General features: G+C 42.7%; 1 protein-coding gene across 2 annotated transcripts in view; it reads left to right on the forward strand.

The window, feature by feature from the left end:
- The window catches only part of LOC144505283 (NACHT, LRR and PYD domains-containing protein 3-like), a 103,368-nt gene that overhangs the window by 42,978 nt on the left and 40,993 nt on the right, over positions 1-19,397 (forward strand). For both annotated transcript variants that reach the window (XM_078231353.1, XM_078231355.1), the window contains exons 5-6: positions 18,294-18,465; positions 18,550-18,615. In XM_078231353.1, the coding sequence (XP_078087479.1) occupies positions 18,294-18,465; positions 18,550-18,615 (238 nt within the window). The remainder of the gene's footprint in view (positions 1-18,293; positions 18,466-18,549; positions 18,616-19,397) is intronic.

Here is a 19,397-nt window from a genome sequence, read left to right on the forward strand (position 1 = left end):
GTAGATGAAATAAAATTATCTCCAGGTATTTGCTAATGGTGAAGCTATTCCAGTAGAGTAATGGTGGAAAAAATTTACCAGTTATCTTTGCTCGGAGAAAATTTGAATGTGACTGCCTCTTCTACCGTTTGTGTCATTCTTAGTTTGTTTATTGAGAGTATGGATTTTTCCTAGAAAATGACGTGGCAGTAGACAAGATATTGCGATCTCCAGTGATTTTCAGAAAGTATGCCGAGGTTGATTAAACTAAGATTATGCAGGAACAGTTTGCCTACACAAAGGAACAGCTTAGTCTGCTCAGATTGAGGTCATCACTAGATATTTAACAAGAGTTTGAAACTTGGCTTGCCAGCTTAACCATGATACTTGAGTATCAAGCTAAGGAGGGATGAATAATGGAAATGGGCCTTAAAACAACTTGACCTAAAATTGCAGAAAAAGTACATTCATGAGATGTGACAGAGTAGAGTGCAACAGTACTCGAAGCCAAAGGTGAAACAGTGAAAGAAACATGCTTTTAAATAAACTGAAAGCGTTGGGTTCAGTTGGGTTGGGTTGCGTTGGGTTCAAAACTGAAGATTTTTCTGGGGATACTAAATATGTCCTTGGATACAAATTAGAATTTCAGGAACAAGATTGAATGGCTAAAGCTAAAATGGAAAAGTTAGAGTTTAGTGAAAAAAGGAACAGACTAATATAATTTGTGTACGAAATAATAGCAAAAAAGACATTAAACCTTCTTAGATGAGCATCGAAATAGAATCAACAAAGATCCTAAAGCAGCAAATGATAACATTTACCCAACTATAAATTCAACCGTTAAACAAAAGAAGGCTGCATTTAAACTGTACCCCTTGGAAATGCATCTGCACGGACAGACCATGAAAAATAACTTGGGCTTTAAAGTGCTCTTGACTTTAAACAATACAAGGCACATTCGGTAATTGTGAAGGACAACTCGGATGTGTAAGTGGCATAAACATTTTACAAAGATTTTGAAATTAAAAAGAATGCAGATGTTAAAGCAATTAGGGTTTATCAACTTGAATAAGTTCAAAGATAGTTTTTGAAGGCAAAGTCACTGAAGCAAGTGTCGAACAACACCCTGATGACAACCTATTGTCCGGCTTATTTGAAGGGTAGAGGAAATTCCTGTATCCAGATGATAAGAGAAAATATGACCTGGAATTTCGCTTTGGTCCAGTTCATAGCAGCCAATTTCTGAATTTTCCAACTGGGCACCAATTTTATTCTTCCAGATGGGACATAACGACCAAAAGAGGTGCTTTCTTAAAAATTCTTCTCTCAGATTACTTCCCATTGGGTCTCAAAATCTTCTTGAACCTACATTAATCCATTCCACCGATGTAAAACCATTTTCTTCTCTCGAGAAAAATCCACATTGATCTGAGACTGTTTTGTTTTCTAATTCCTGCACCTCTATATGTATGATGTGGAGATGCCGGCGTTGGACTGGGGTAAACACAGTAAGAAGTCTCACAGCACCAGATTAAAGTCCAACAGGTTTATTTAGTAGCACAAGCCACTATCTTTCGGAGCGCTACCCCTTCATCAGGTGAGTGGGATTTCAGTTCACAAACAGGGCATATAAAGACACAAACTCAATTTACAAAATAATGGTATGAATGTGAGTCTTTACAGGTAATCAAGTCTTAAAGGTACAGACAATGTGATTGGAGAGAGGGTTAAGCACAGGTTAAATAGATGTGTATTGTCTCCAGCCAGGACAGTTAGTGAGATTTTGCAAGCCCAGGCAAGTCGTGGGGGTTACAGTAGTGTGGCATGAACCCAAGATCCCGGTTGAGGCCGTTCTCATGTGTGCGGAACTTGGCTATCAGTTTCTGTTCAGCGACTATGCGTTGCCATGTGTCGTGAATGCTACCTTGAAAAACGCTTACCCGAAGATCAGAGGCTGAATGCCCGTGACCGCTGAAGTGTTCCCCAACAGGAAGAGAACACTCTTGCATGGTGATTGTCGAGCGGTGTTCATTCATCCATTGTTGTAGCATCTTCATGGTCTCCCCAATGTGCCATGCCTCGGGACACCCTTTCCTGCAGCGTATCAGGTAGACAACGTTGGCCGAGTTGCAAGTGTATGTACCGTCTCTCTGGTGGATGGTGTTCTCACATGAGATGATGGCATCCATGTCGATGACCTGGCACGTCTTGCAGAGGTTGCTGTGGCAGGGTTGTGTGGTGTTGTGGTCACTGTTCTCCTGAAGGCTGGGTAGTTTGCTGCGGACAATGGTCTGTTTGAGGTTGTGCGGTTGTTTGAAGGCAAGAAGTGCGGGTGTGGGGATGGCCTTGGCGCGATGTTCATCTTCATCAATGACATGTTGAGGGCTCCGGAGAAGATGTCGTAGCTTCTCCTCCGGGGAAGTACTGGACGACGAAGGGTACTCTGTCCGCCGTGTCCTGTGTTTGTCTCCTGAGGAGGTTTTTCACTGTGGCGCGTCGGAACTGTCGATCGATGAGTCGAGCGCCATATCCTGTTCTTATGAGGGCATCTTTCAGCGTCTGGAGGTGTCTGTTGCGATCCTCCTCATCTGAGCAGATCCTGTGTATGCCAAGAGCTTTTCCGTAGGGGATGGCTTCTTTAACGTGTTTAGGGTGGACACTGCAGAAGTGGAGCATCATGAGGTTATCCGTGGGCTTGCGGTATAATGAAGTGCTGAGGTCACCGTCCTTGACGGAGATGCGTGTGTCTAAGAATGCAACCGATTCCGGATTCCTCTATATGTAACCTCTAATGCCAACTACTGGGCACTGAACACAATTGTACTGTTTTTCTTCTTGGATGTAATCAGGTTGTGTTCTTGTGAAGGAGATGAAGAGACTTTGAAAGCTTTCCCTACAAATAAATTCTGACATATTTTTGTATTAACTGAAAACAGTTCTTCAGTTTGGAACAGAAGCAAAATCCTCATTGTGAAATCAAAACTACTGATTCCTCTGGGTAAATTTCACTTTTTCCTGCCAGTGCATATTTGTGTCATCGGTGTCTTTCACTTTTCTTCTACTTTCCCGTTTTATCATCTTTCTAACTTTTCCATTTTTCTTTATCCTTCTCTCCAGAATTTGCTTCTTCCATTTTTTTCTTGCTTTCTAATTTGAACTTCTTTTGCCTATTCTCATTCCCCCACTCCATTTTTCCCCTTTCAAATGTTAACTTTTTTTTGTTCAAATTGAAATCTAGTCAGTTTTACTTGAATACTGTTGGGAACAGCTTTTCCTTCCTTCTGCTCCAGATGCCTGCACTGCTTCAGATTTTAATTACTCTGTCACTGCTTTCAAAATGCATTTATAAATGCATTTATAAGAACATAAGTGGGAGCACAAGCAGGTCAGATCCAGCACACAACCTGATCGTCACTGATCTGATGTAACTTCAACTCCATTATCCTGCCTGTCCCAAATGCTCTTGATTGCTTTGTCAATCAAAAATCTATCAAAACTCAGCATTGAATAAATTAAATGACACCACTCTGCTTCACTATGGAAGATAATCCAAATACTAACAATCCTTTGAGGAAAAATAAATTCCTCCTCATCTCCGTCTTAAATGGGCGGCCAATTATTTTGAAACTGGATTCCCTCCAGATTTTTGAGGAGGAATTTTGAGGAGCCTTTCAGCATCTATCCTATCAAACTGCTTCAGAGTCCGATGTGTTTCGATAGTCCACTCTCATTCTGCTAGCCGATATTGACTATAGGCTCAACCTGCTCACATTTTCTTTATAAAATGGTCTTAACAAGCCGACAAAGCCAGGCTGCACTGAAATCAGAGTGCCATGTTTGAAGGGCAGCCCAAACAAAGCAAGAAGTAACCTCCCCTTCCACTCTACCTCTGAGGTCTCAGGGGCTCCCCACCACCACATCATCAGAGCTGGCATTTCTCCCCCTCTTCCCCCCACCAACCACCACCCCTGCACCTGCAGAGGTTGGACCCCCCACCTACGCAGCCATCGCCAACATCCTCCACTCTCACAGCCATCAGCTGCATCCACATCTACTGCCCCCACCACCACACATAATTGAATCCCTCTTCTTCCACCCACGAGGATCTGCTACTAGCACTACCAGGTTGCACTGCCAGTTTGGCATGGCAATCTGGCAGTGCCGGAGCATAACCTAACCATGTCCTTCTCCCCCGGAGGCTATACTTGACCGCTGGGAAGATCTCCACAACAGGTTCATGTCTGGGTGAACATGTTTTATCTTCGCCAACGTAATGTCACATCTGCACAGTTTCAAAACATGGCAAGGGCTCAATATCTGGTGGCGGGGGTAGGGGGCTCATTTATCATATGGAAGTGAATTTAAATGTTTGTAAATCAGTTCACACCATTGTCGGTGATGAGGGGGCGGTACAAATTGGAAGACTTCCATGTTTTCCTGGATATTTAGCCGCTGCCGTTACCACTGATGGTGAACGTGGGCTCAAGATCCTGCCCAGAGTGGCATCACAAATTCCTTGTACAATCATAACAATGCTTTTCCACTTGTGGTTGCAGTAAGGACCAATATTCCATTTGCGTTCTGAATTACTTGCTGTACATGCGTGCTGACTTTTTTGTGATTCATGTACAAGGACATCATGTCCATCTGTCCGAAAGAAGTCTGAATTCTGTCTCTTTAAGTAATACTGTTTGTCTATTCTTCCTGCTAGTGTAGACAAACTCATATTTTCCCACCATAAATTTAGTGTGCCATTTGTTTATGCCCACAATCTATCTCTGTGTTTACCCTTCCTGAAAGTTTCTTTCCTACCAATGTTCATATTGTCAGAAAAATTGGCTATGATACGGCTGGTCCTTTCATCAAAGTCATTGATGTAGATTGCAAAAAGTTGATGCCCAGTACTGACTCCTTGGCACCCAGCTAGTTGCACTTTACCAACCTGAAAATGTGACACTTATTGTGACTCGCTCCTTTCTGTTCGTTAGCTCGTCTATGCTAACATATCACCTGAACACCATGTGCTCTTATCTTTCATAGAAAACTTTTATGTGGCACCAGAGTATGATTGCGTGTCTCTTTGGAAATCCAAATGTGTATTTACTACTACTCCATTATCCACCCTGTTTGTTCCTGTCTTAAATAACTCTACAATTAAACATATTTAATTTCCATTTCATAAACTACATTGGCTCTGTGTTAGGATATTTTAAATGCACTGCTGCCTCCTATTTAATAGCAGATTCTAACATGTTCCCAAGGACATACGTTAGGTTAACGGCCCTATAGATTTCTGTTTATTGTATCCGTTCATTCTTGGGTATAGGTGTTACATTTCTGGTTTCCAAACTGTTGGTACCTTTCCAGAATCAAGGTGATTTTGGAAGATTACAACTGATGCACCTTGCATCGATGGCAGCTTCTTTTTTAAGGTCATGGTGTCCAGAGGAATAGTTAGCCTTATGTCCTATCAATATTCCCATTACTTTTTCTTTAGCGATGTTGGTTGTTCTAAGTTCTGCCCTTCTAATTTTCTCCTGGGGATGCTTTGTGTATCTTGCAATGGAGACTGATAGAAAATACTTTTTCAAACACTCTCATTTCTTCTTTTCCCATTATTAATAACCAATCATACTCTGGGACCAATGCTCACTTTAGTTACTGTTACATTTTTATATACTTATAAGAGGTTTTACAGTTTTTATATATCTTGGTAGTTATGTCTCCTAATGCAATGTTTCCCCCTTTATTAATTTTTATTCATATGTTCATGGTTCCCAAATCTTCCCTAACCTGCGCTTCCACTATTTTTTGCAGCATTGTCTATCACTTGTTTTGTTAAGCCAAAGGTTTTGTATCCTTCTGGTCGAGTTTTGTCGTAAGAAGTCTCACAACACCAGGTTCAAGTCCAACAGGTTTATTTGGTAGCAAAAGCCACGAGCTTTCGGAGCGCTGCTCCTTCATCAGGTAAGGGGGAGTTCTGTTCACAAACAAGGCATATTGAGGTCGTGTCTTTATATGCCCTGTTTGTGAACAGAACTCCTACATTCACTGTAGTAGTAATTGGGGATAGTGTAGTTAAGGGCATAGACACTGTCCTCTGTGACAAGGATAAGGAATACCGTAGGTTGTGTTGCCTTGCCTGGTGCTCGGGTCCAGGATGTATCATCTGGGCTGCAGAGGAATTTGGAGTGGGAGGGTGAAAATCCAGTTGTCGTGGTCCATGTAGGTGCCAATGACACAGACAAAACAGGAACTAAGGATCTGCAGAGGGAGTACGAAGAGCGAGGGAACAAATGAAAAAGCAGAACCAACAAGGTGGTAATCTCTGGATTACTACCTGAGCCATGCGCGAATTGGCGCAGGGTTAATAGGCTTAAGGAGACGAATGCGTGGCTCAAGGATTGGTGTGGGAGGAATGGGTTTGAATTCATGGGGCATTGGCACCAGTATTTGGGCAGATGGGACCTGTATAGATGGGATGGTCTCCGTTTGAACCATGCTGGGACCAGAGTCCCAGCGAATCATATCACTAGGGCTGTAGATAGGGCTTTAAACTAATTTATGGAGGGGGAGGGTGCAGAGATAAGAGGAATTACGAATCAATCAGGGAGCGAGTGCAAGTGAATGAGGGCATTCAAGTAGTTAAAGGAGTAGAGGGCGAGAGAGAGGCTGATAGCGTTTCATCAAATCGGGTCCAGATAAAAGCTGGAATAAAGACACTTTGCCTGAATGCACGAAGCATTCGGAACAAAGTTAATGAGTTGATGGTGCAAATCAGCACAAATGGGTATGATCTAGTGGCCATTACAGAAACGTGGCTGCAGGGAGACCAGGACTGGGAGATGAATATCCAGGGGTATCAGGCAATTAGGAAAAATAGACAGGAAGGAAAAGGTGGTGGGGTAGCTCTGTTAATAAAAGATAATATCAGGGTAGTAGTGAGGGATGACATCGGCTCTAAGGAACAAAACGTGGAATCGTTATGGGTAGAGATAAGGAATAGTAGGGGGAGAAAGACACTAGTAGGCATGGTCTATAGGCACCCAAATAATAATGTTGAGGTGGGGAGGGCTATAAACAAGCAAATAATGGATGCGTGCAAAAACGGAACGGCAATAATCATGAGGGACATCAACCTGCATATTGATTGGCTGACTCAAGTTGGAAGGGGTGAGATGGCGGCAGAGTTCTTAGAATGCTGTCGGGATAGTTACCTTGAACAGTATGTTACAGAACCGAGGGAACAAGTTATCTTAGATCTGGTAATGTGTAACGAGGTAGGTAGAATTAAAGATGTTCTTGTGAAGGACCCTCTTGGGTCAAGTGATCACAATGTGGTCGAATTTCTGGTAGAAATGGAAGAGGAGAAAGTAGTGTCCCATACCAGTGTCCTCTGTTTGAACAGAGGGAAGTATGAGAAGATGAGGGCTGAATTGGCTAAGGTGGACTGGGAGAGCAGACTGGTAGGTAGGACAGCTGAGGAACATTGGAGGATTTTTAAGGAGATCCTTTTCAGTACTCAGCAACAATATATTCCGGTGATAAACGAGGACTGTAAGAAAAGGGATAACCAGCCGTGGATAAGTAGCGAAATTAAGGAGAGTATTAAATTAAAGACCGATGCGTACAGAGCGGCCAAAAGTAGCAGAGAATCGGAGGATTGGGAAAACTTTAAGAAAACAACAAAGAACGACTAAGAAAGCGATGAAGGAAAGTTAGGTTATGAAGCTAGGCTAGCTCTAAATATTAAAAAATGATAGTAAAAGCTTTTACAAATATATAAAAAGGAATAGAGTGGCAAGAGTGAATGTTGGACCCTTGGAGGACAAGAGGGGGGATTTAATAGTGGGAAATGAGGAAATGGCTGAAACTTTAAATACGTTTTTTGTGTCGGTCTTCACGGTGGAAGACACAAATAGTTTACCGATTATTAACGATATGGGTTGATAGGAGGAGAGGTACTCAATACAATTAATGTTACCAGGGAGGCAGTGCTTGGTAGACTAACGGGACTGAAGGTGGACAAGTCCCCGGGCCCGGATGGAATGCATCCCAGGGTACTGAAAGAAATGTCAGAGGTAATAGCGGATGCGTTAGTGGTAATTTATCAAAATTCGTTGGATTCTGGGGTAGTGCCGGCGGATTGTAAAACGGCTAATGTTACGCCGCTGTTTAAAAAAGGAAATAGACAAAAGGCGGGTAACTACAGGCCAGTTAGCTTAACGTCTGTAGTTGGGAAAATGCTGGAATCCATCATTAATGAATAAATCGCAGGCCATCTGCATAAGAATGGTTTGATTAAGCAGACGCAGCATGGATTCATGAGGGGAAAGTCGTGCTTGACGAACTTGTTGGATTTTTATGAAGATGTGACTAGTACGGTTGACGGAGGGGAACAGGTGGACGCGGTGTTTTTGGATTTCCAAAAGGCGCTTGATAAGGTGCCTCACAAAAGGTTGCTGAAGAAGATTGGGTCACACGGAGCTGAGGGTAGGGTGTTAGCGTGGATTGGGGACTGGCTATCCGACAGGAAGCAGAGAGTCGGAATAAATGGGTGCTTTTCTGGTTGGCAGATGGTAACTAGTGGCGTGCCGCAGGGATCGGTACTGGGGCTTCAACTATTTACCATTTATATAGACGATCTGGAGGAGGGGACTGAGTGTAGGGTAACAAAGTTTGCAGACGACACAAAGATAAGTGGAAAAGTGAATCGTGTGGAGGGCGTAGAAGGTCTGCAGAGAGATTTGGACAGGCTGAGTGAGTGGGCGAGGATCTGGCAGGTGGAGTATAACGTTGACAAATGCGAGGTTATTCACTTTCGAGGAATTAATAGCAAATTGGATTATTATCGAAATGGAAAAAAATAGCAACATGCAACAGTGCAAAGGGACCTGGGGGTTTTTGTGCATGAGACGCAAAAACCCAGTCTGCAGGTGCAACAGGTGATAAAGAAGGCAAATGGAATGTTGGCCTTTATCGCAAGGGGGATAGAATATAAAAGCAGAGATGTCTTGCTGCATCTGTACAGGGCATTGGTGAGGCCGCAGCTGGAATGCTGTGTGCAGTATTGGTCCCATTATTTGCGGAAGGGTATATTGGCCTTGGAGGGAGTGCGGAGAAGGTTCACCAGGTTGATACCGGAGATGAGGGGTGTTGATTCTGAGGAGAGACTGAGCAGATTGGGGTTGTACTCATGGAATTTAGAAGGCTGAGGGGGGATCTTATAGAGACCTATCAGATAATGAAGGGGCTGGATAGGGTAGAGGTGGAGAGATTCTTTCCACTTAGAAAGGAAGCTGGAACTAGAGGGCACAGCCTCAACATAAAGGGGGGTCAGTTTAGGACAGAGTTGAGGAGGAACTTCTTCTCTCAGAGGGTGGTGAATCTCTTGTATTCTCTGCCCACTGAAGTGGTGGAGGCTACCTCGTTGAATATGTTTAAATCACGGATAGAAGGGAATTAGGGGTTATAGGGATCAGGCGGGTAAGTGGAACTGATCCACTTCAGATCAGCCATGATCTTATTGAATGGCAGGGCAGGCTCGAGGGGCTAGATTGCCTACTCCTGCTCCTATTTCTTATGTTCTTACCCCCACATCAGAGTTTTGTAGACCATGCCTGGTAATCCATTATGAAAGGTTCTGTTTGGTTTTCAGCTCGCTGCCATATCTGGAGGTTCTTCTGGATATTCATCAACAACTGCCATAGTTTTTAATTGCAAATCACTCCAGCATCTTGAACTTCTGTAATTGAAAGTGTATTTTAATCAAGCTGAAGTTAATGCATTATTTGAAGAAAAAATTCAACAGGCAGTTTACACATCAAACAAAAATTTTGAGAACATGAGACTTCATCCTGTTGTGTGATACGACCACTGTGTTAATTGGGGAGAATCCAAACACATCTAGCAAATCAAAACTGGACATACATGAGGCACTGTGGGCAACCAGCAGCAGCATTGTACTCAACCACAGTCTCACTGCCACATTCCGCACTGCACAAGTACCACCAAGACAGGGGATCAACATCATCCAATGAAGAGTGCAGGAAGGCATGTCAGGAGCAAAACCAGGCATATCTAAAAAATGAGGTGTCAACTTAGTCATGCTTCACACAGGAATACGTGCATGCCATAGAATTCCTACAGTGCAGAAGGAGACCATTCGAGTCTGCATCGACCCTCCAAAAGAACACTCTACCTAAGCCCACTCCCCCACCCTGTACTCACTATCCCATACATTGAACATGATCAATCCATCAAAAATAAGCACATTTTGACTGTGGGTGGAAACTGGAGCACCCATAGGAAACCCATGCAGACATGGGTGACATGCAATCTCCATGAAGACAGTACCCAAGGCTGAAATCGAACGCGATCCCTGGCACTGAGACACAGCAGTCCTGTGTGAGCTTGCTGTCCCATGCCAAAAAGCATAACCAGCAAGTAAAAGACAGAGATCAGCCATTCCACAACCAATAGATGAGAATTAAGATCTGCAGTCCTGCCACGTCCCAGCATGAATAGTGGTAACAATTGAACAGCTTACTGGAGGAGAAACTCCAGAAATACTCCTATACTCCATGATGGATGATCTCAGCAGATCAGTACAAAAGGTGAAGCATTCGTAACAATCTTCAGCCAGAAGTGCAGAGTGGATGATCTATTTTGGCCGAGAAATGTAATGGTTGACGGCTGCCCTTGCGTATGGAAATCCATTTAAAGTGGTGTTCCGCAAGCCCTGGTCTGGGACATCTGCTGTTTGTTTGGTATATTAATGATTAAGTCTTGAACATGGGGGGCACGATTAGGAAATTTGCAGTCAAAAACAAAATTGGCTGTGTAGTGGATAGCTGTAAGCTTTAAAATGATACATATAGGTTGGTGGAGTGGGTAGGAAAGTGGCAGATGGAGTTCAACTCTGATAAGTGTGAGGTAATGCATTTAGGGAGGTCAAAGAGTAAAAGTGAGTACAATATACATGGGAATGCACAGAGGGATAAATGAAGTGAGAGATCTTGGCGTGCAAGTACAAATATCCTCCCGGGTAGAACTGTAAAGAAGGCATATGGAATGCATTGGCAGAGGTATAGAATACAAAGTTAGGGATATGATGATGAAACTCATACTTGGTAAGGCCACAACTGGAATACTGTGTGCAGTGCTGGTCAATATCTTCCAGGAAAAAAAGTAGGGGGTGATTCTCCCAGCCTGGGAGACACAAGTGGAGGCCGTTTAGTGGACTTCACACTGGGCACCATAGCCTCTGCACATCTCCGGGCCCTGGATTTCTGGTGGCTTCATTGTGAGTCGACATGAGGAACCTGTTTCCCTTGGCAGAGAGTACACAAACCAGGTGTCATAGATTCAGGCTAAGCGGCAGAAAGATTAGAGGGGAACGAGGAAAAACCTTTTACGCAGAGGGTGGAGGGTGTCTGGAATTCGCTGCATGAGTTGGTGGTGGAGGCAGAGACATGAACTCATCTAAAAAGCACCTGTACCTGCATCTTAAGACCTGTAAGTTGCAGGAGAATAGGTCATGTACAGGAAGGTGGGTTTAGAAATGGCACTTGGGTGTCTTTGGATCGGCATGGACAAGATGGGCCGAATAACCCCCTCTATGCTGTATCATTTATATGGCCTCCTCTGGAGGTCCCCAGCATCAGAGATTCCAGTCTTCATCCAATTCGATTCACTCAACTACATATTTAGAAATGGCTGAAGGCATTGGATACTGCAAAGGCGTAGGCCCTCACAATATTCCAGCAATAGTACTGAAGACTTGTGTTCATGAAGTGCCATGTCCCAAGCTGAGCTGTGTCAATATACCTACAAAACTGGTATCTGCACAGCAGTGTGGAAAATTGCCTAGATATGTTCTGAACACAAGAAACAGGATGAATCCAGCCCAACCAATTACGGCTCCGTTAATCTGCTCTAGATCATCAGGAAACTGATGGAAATGTCATCAACAGCGCAATCAAGCAGCACTTACTCAGCAATAAACTGCTGATGGACGCTCAGTTTGGAATCCACCAGTGCCACTGAGCTTCTGACCTCAATACAGATTTGGTCCAAACATGAACGTCAGAGCAGAGGTGATGGTAACTGCTCTTGGCATCAAGGCAGCTTCTGACTGAGTGTGACGTCAAGTAAAACTAGCAAAATTGGAGTCAGTAGGAAGCAGGGGTGAATCCCCACCGCTTGTTGCAGTCATACCTGAAAAAGTGGACGATGATTGTGGTGGTCAGTGGTTAATAATCTTGAGCTCCAGGACATCACTGCATGAATTCTTCAGGTTGGTTCCCCAGGCCCAACCATCTTCAGCTGCTTCATCAACGACCTTGCATCTATCATATGGACAGAAGCCAGGATGTTTGTGGATGACTGCACATGTTCAGTGCAATTCGTTCAACTCCTCAGAGACTCAATCAATCCATTACCAACTGCTGCAAGACCACTATAATACGCAGGCTTGGGCTGGCAAATGACATTCACGGCCACAAGTGGCAAGCAATAATCATCTCCAACAACAGAGCATCTAACCATCGCCCATTATCATTCAATGGCCTTACGAGCACTTAGTCCCCCACTGTCCACTGTTCACAACCTGGCGTTATCATTGACCAGGAACTGAACTGGACTAGCCATATAAATACTGTGGCTACCAGAGCAGGTAAAATTCTATGGTAATCGTCTCCTGATTCTCCACAGCCTGGTACAAGTCAGGAGTTTAATGGAAAACTCTGCACTTGCCTCGATGAGTGCAGCTTCATCAATTCTCAGGAAGTTTGGCACCATCCAGGACTAAGTGGTCCATTTGCTTGCTATCCCTTTCACAAAGATTCAACCCTTCCACCACCAGTGAACAGTGTAAGCCATTTTACTTCCTTGTCTCTTTGCTTTCGTAACTCCATTAGATATTTTATAAGTTAATATATTTATCTCAAGATCTCAATCCCTAACGCGCATTGTGAACAACATTGGTTCAAGAACTGATCACTACCACTTTTTGTTTTTACTTTCTGCATTTTGTATGACTGTTCTGATGCACTGCAGTATCTCACCAACGTTCCTAAAGCAGCTCCATATAAACGCACGGACATTACCATCTAAAAGGACAAGAGGATCAAATACTGAGATACCTGGGAACACCACTACCTGGAGGTTTCCTAAGTCGCTCAATATCCTGACTTGTATATATACCACTGCTCATTCACTGTTGGTGAATCAAAATTCTGAAATTCCCTCCCTCACACCTCTGTGGGTCTAACTGCACTCAGGATCTCCAAAGCTCACCATCACCTTCTGAAGGAGAATTAGGGATGAGCAATAAATTCAAGCCGAGCCAGCAATGCCCACATCCACTAAATGAGGAAAGTAAATGTGAACGCAAGGAAAATCATCTCTCAATCCATTTCCCCCATCTCCTTTAGGTAGCATGTCCAACAAATTCAATTGAGGTTAATGCTGGAGTGATGGAAAATGTCACTCACTGGCTATAGCTTGGAATATAAATAGCCCCAGAAAAACTAAGTAGAATGAAGAGGTAAACATTTAAATCCAATTTGCCAGATCAGTCTTTGTTGAAATACATTTTGAGTTTTCGATAATGATGAAATCAGACCCAGAATTGATCTCAGTGTCTTTTTGGCAGTTGTTCTCCCCGTTTTTCCAAACTGTGTTGAAGCTTGAACAATGCATAAATATTGTATCAGGTCCCTGGAACAGCATTAGCAACACCCACCTAAATGTATCTTGCAAATAAAGTGGAATGTCAAAAGACCAATCATTCACATTCTACAATACGCAGGCTTCACAAATCTAGAAGGCATGATAATTTTTCTGCCACTGAGATGATCGAGACATGAGACCAGAATGCCAGACTTGATTGCCGAAATAACTGTTTACTCAGAGCCACACCAGAAATCCTGACAAAGAGGAGGCAAATGAAAATCAGTGCTATTAACATCAACACTTGATGAGCAGGTACCCAACTGCATCCAAATTGTTGATCCTTTGTAGAAAATAATGTCAAGGTCTTCCAATGAACAAGAGCAGCCATTGACCGAGAATAGCAAGAAAGATTAAAAGAGTGGACAGCTGCGCAAGCCAACAATCCATCACTCCCTCTTACAGACCAACAACTGTGCGACAGTCTGCAAGGTTATGATTTGTTTTCTCAACCTTGTAAGCCCACAGCCAAAGTGAGCATCTCACTGCCACCTAGATCTCAATTACAGGAGGGTGCCAATGATGATAACTATTCTCCTCAACGACTCTTTTTGAGATCAAGTTCCACCATAGCCATGATAAGGAACTTTCATCTGAATTCTTATGTTTGTGGCTCCCGGTTTATTCTTCCTTACAAATGCTAACTCTATCTACTCTTCGAAATTTCTTGCATAGTTTTACAAAATATCCAGTTGTTCATCTCTCGGGCTCCTCTTTCTGAATACAATGTAAACCCAACTGGTGTCCTTTATAGAAGGAAATCTGTCATTATTACCCGGTCTGGCCTTCATGTGACTGCTAATCCACAGCAGTGTGGTTGACTCTCAACTGCCCTCTGAAATGGCCTGGCAAGCCACTCAGTTCAAGGGTGACAAGGATTGGGCAATAAATGCTGGCCAGCTAGCAACGTCCATGTCCCATGACAGCATTCCTGATAGGTAAAGTTTTGCATCTGTGGGAACACTATTGAAACTCGTCATCGCATTCTCTTCAGGGCCTACTATAAATATATACATATATAAACACAAGCATGGTGACACAAATTATACACAACACTCCAAAATTAAATACAAATTCACTTTTCAATTCCAGGGATCTGAAATTAACTGCTCACCCTCTACTCGAAGTAATTTTACTTCCTCATTTCTTTACCTTTGTAATTCAATTAGATTGATATTTTATAAGTAATATATTTATCTCAAGGTCGAATTCCTTAACACGCATTGTGAAAACATTGGTTCCAGAACTGATCATTGGTCACTACCACTTTTTTATTTTTACTTTCTGCATGACTGTTCCGAACACTTGGGGGCGAATTCTGCCGTCCTGCCCGCCATGGGAATCGGAGCGGATCATGGAAAGGTCCGTTGAGCTCGGACTGGATTTTAGGGTTTTGGTGCAAGTGAGGCCAGAAAATCCCGCCCTTAGTTTTTGCTTTCTGCTTTAGAGTAAGCGAGTCATTTATTCTGTTACCTGTCCCTGACACCTTAATGTCTGACTGATTCAGTCTTCTATTATGGGCATCTTTTGAAAGACTTTATGGAAATCTCCGTTTTTCCTCTCTATGTACTCTGTTACCCCTATTTTCACCTTAACAATGGTTATAACATTTCAAATATAATCTATCAATGTAATATGCTCACGATTTGTCTCCCTGTAATGTAATGATAATTAAAATGTCATTTTCCACTCATTGCTTGATGATAGTCAAATCGTTTCCATCCTTTAACATCCCTATTTCCTACCTCTGTTCCCAATATTTTTATTTTAGAACAAAGAACAAAAAAAAGTACAGCACTGGAACAGGCCTTTGGACCACCAAGCCTGTGCCAATCATGATGCCCTAACTAAAAAAAAAACCTTCTGCTGTTACTTGGTCCGTATCCCTCTATTCCCTCCCCTTTCATTTACTCATCCAGATGCCTCTAAATGTCGTTAATGTGCCTGCTTCACCACCACCTCTAGCAGCACATTCCAGGCACCAACCTCTCTGTATGAAAAACATCCCATGCACATCTCCCTTAAAAAATTTCCCCCTCTCACTTCAACCTGTGTACCCTTGCAATTCATACTTCAGTCCTTGTAAAAGCCTTTGACTATTCTCCCAATCTCTGCTTCTCATAATTTTGTGAACGATCACTACAGCACAGGAAGAGGCACTTGGGCCCACCAAGCCTGTGCCGATCACATTGTCCTACCTAGACCAACCGCCTGTATCCCTCTATACCCCACTGGCCATGTGCCTACCCTGTAAGTCTTAAATGTCACTAACGTAGTTGCCTCAACCACCTTGTTTGGCAGTGCATTCCAGGCTCCCGTCACCCTCTGAAAAAAAAACTTTCCCCCCACATCTCTGCTGAACCTTGCCCCACTTCCCTTGAATTTATGCCCCCTTGTGATTGTCATTTCTGCCCTGGGAAAAATCTTCCAACTGTTCCCCTTAAATATGCCCCTCATAATTTTGTAAACTTCTATTAGGTGGCCCCTCAGCCTCCGTCTTTCCATGGAGAACAATCCCAGTTTATTCAATCTCTCCTCATAACTAATACCCTCCATACGAGGCAATATCCAGGTAAACCTTGTTTATACTCCTTCCAAAGCCACCATGTCCCTCTGGTAGTTTGGAAGAATTGGACACAATTTTCCAAATGTTGCCCAACCAACGTTTGATATAACTAACATAATATACCAACATTTATACTTGATGCCCTGGCTGTTGAAGACAAGCATGCCATATGCTTTCTTCACCACCTTTCCCACCTGTGCTGCCACCTTTGAGGATCTGTGGAATTGCACTCCCAGATCTCTCTGTGTGTCTATGCTCCTGATGCTTCTACCATTTATTTTATAGCTCCCACCTGAATTGGATCTACCAAAATGCATGATCTCGCATTTGGTCGGATTAAGTTCCATCTGTTATTTCTCCGCCTAATTTTCCAGCCTATGTCCTCCTGTATTCTCTGACAGTCTGCATCACTATCCACAATTCCAGCAATCTTGGTATCATCCGCAAACTTGCGAATCAGACCAGTTACGTTTTCTTCCAAGTCATTTACATACATTACAAACAACAGAGGTCCCAGCACTGATCCCTGCGGAACACCACTAGTAAGAAGTTTAACAACACCAGGTTAAAGTCCAACAGGTTTATTTGGTAGCAAAAGCCACACAAGCTTTCGGAGCCCCGAGCCCCTCCTTCAGGTGAGTCCACTCCTTCAGGTGTTTACCCCAGTCCAACGTCGGCATCTCCACATCATGAACACCACTAGTTATGGACCTCCATTAGGATCTCCCCATAGCCGTCGTCTTTCCAGTGAAAACAATCATAGTTTATTCAACTTCTCATAATCAACACCTTCGAGACCAGGCAAATCCTTGTGAACCTTCTTTGCGCACTCACCTAAGCTTCCACGCCCTTCTGACAGTGTGGTAACCAGAACTGCAGGTAATGCTCCAAATGCAGCCTAACTAAGGTTTTATATAGGTGCAACATGATTTCCAAACTCTTGTACTCGATGTCTGGCTGATGAAGGCAAGCATGCCATATGCCTTATGTTATATTCACGAGACTTGAGCTGGAGTTGTGGTACAAGCGTCTGAAATTTTATTCAGTCTTCAACGTTACATGCTGACATCACTTCTTTGCTTTCTTCTTGTAATGCCTACAACTTACACAACTTTTATAACTCCTCTCGGCGGCAGGACTGTGAGCGTGTCAGTTCCTTACACGGAATGGTTATAATGTACCACAGTGGGACGTTACCCCCACTGGTTGGATTTATGTCTCATTGATTGGATTTATGTCTCACTGATTGGGCTTTTGTCTTGATCACATGCAACCTATTGCGTTTTCAGTGATGTGTGTTACCGAGTAACTGAACACGTGCTGTTTTTCACCTGTACTTCAACTGAGTTGCACAACATGTTTGACATCAGCAATCTAGCGCACGCACAGGTTTGGTTTCTCTTCGCATTGTTATATGTAAGCGGTTTTATACATTAATAACTATGTACTCCTACACTTGGCACCTGTGTTGTCACTTTTAGGGAACCGTGGACCTCCATGCCCAGATCCTTCTGGACGGTATATGTTCCTAAGGGTTCTGCCATTTCCAGTGTAATTTGCACCTAACTTTGATCCTCCAAAATGCATCAACTCGCATTTGTCTGCATTAAAATCCATCTGCCATTTCTGTGTCCAAGTCTCTAACAAATCTATGTATATCCTGCTGTATCCTCTGACAATCCCCTTATATAGTATTACATCATATAATTGTTTTTTGCGAATGACGGATTGAAGATGTTTACAGCTTCGTCAGTCCATAATCAGAATGAACCTGTAGCTAACCCAACAGTTTTCTACATTCAGAATAACTGAGTCACTTCAATTTATGAGTTAAACCCATTTGCTTCACTTTGAAAAAACAGAGTAAAAATACGAATGTAGTCACACTTAGAGATTTTCAGAATTTGGAAATCTGTCATTAATGCTCCTGAAATAATTGAGCTTCGCCTTTCCTTGTCATTCTAAGAGACTATTTTTCACTTTGCTCCTCAACATTGGTTATTTTTCTTTACAGAAAGTCATTGAGCTCGTGGAGAAGGGAAACCTGGTAGACAGTTCCAAACTTCTCTTAAATCTGGTGATCGAGAAAGGATCTCAGGCACACAGGACGACATGGGAATCATGCGTGAAAATGCGTCACAGGTTACCAAAGTTGGATAAAATACTAAAAGAAATACAGGAACTTGGTACGTTATTTTAAAACAAAGATCAATGATTTACAGTAGTATTAGACAGATCTGAGTACATGAAACTATTTGTTTTTTAAACAGGCTTTCATTTATTTCATCAACTGAACACCACTCAAGACAAATCCAAAATACCGAATCACCTGAAAGGTAAGTGATGAAAAAATTTACTATACTTCCAAAAATCAGCAAAATTGAAATTAGTTGTTTAACTCGACGTTCTCAAGAGCTTGTAGGTCTGACATGTCGAGAAATCTGAAAGATACATTATTTAGTGATGCATTTTGACACCTCATACACGCCTGGCAGGATCCTGATAAGATACACAAATCTAAGTTACTTCTGTAGGGAACACGCATCAATATTCTGCAGTCCTCGAGCGAAGTCTGCTGATTCCCAGCCATTCTCAGATATAAAACATTGAATTGCCTTCTCCTGATAGTGTATGGCTCAATCCCATGTTCTGGTTACCTTAGCAGTAATTCACAACTGAAGCAGGTGATTATTTTTTTCCCAGAAGATACTGCAGTTTTTCCTCATTGATTTCAAACTAAGCAGTTAATTTTCACTCACAGATTCAAATTGAAATTAACCTTACCCACATTCTACACCGTGAATGAAGAAGTTAGTATTTTTTTCTCTGCTAACAGGGCTATCAAACTGTCACTAGCTATTTGCTCTCCATTAGATTCAATGCATATAAGGTTTATCATGCACCTAACTCTCAGCAATCACCAGATATACTGAAACAAAGTCACCTTTCCTAACCTCTGCCCACCCCCATGATGACATAGCCATCTCCGGGCTGTCCTCAAACCAATCTTGAGATTAACTTTCCCCTCACTTGCAATTTCTGGTTTGATACGATTAAGCAAACATGTTCTTACAATATTTCAAGAAATAATGATCGCTTTCCAACTGATTGCATCCTC

This window comes from Mustelus asterias, chromosome 16 (assembly GCF_964213995.1).
Source record: "Mustelus asterias chromosome 16, sMusAst1.hap1.1, whole genome shotgun sequence".
Taxonomy (NCBI): Eukaryota; Metazoa; Chordata; class Chondrichthyes; order Carcharhiniformes; family Triakidae; genus Mustelus; species Mustelus asterias.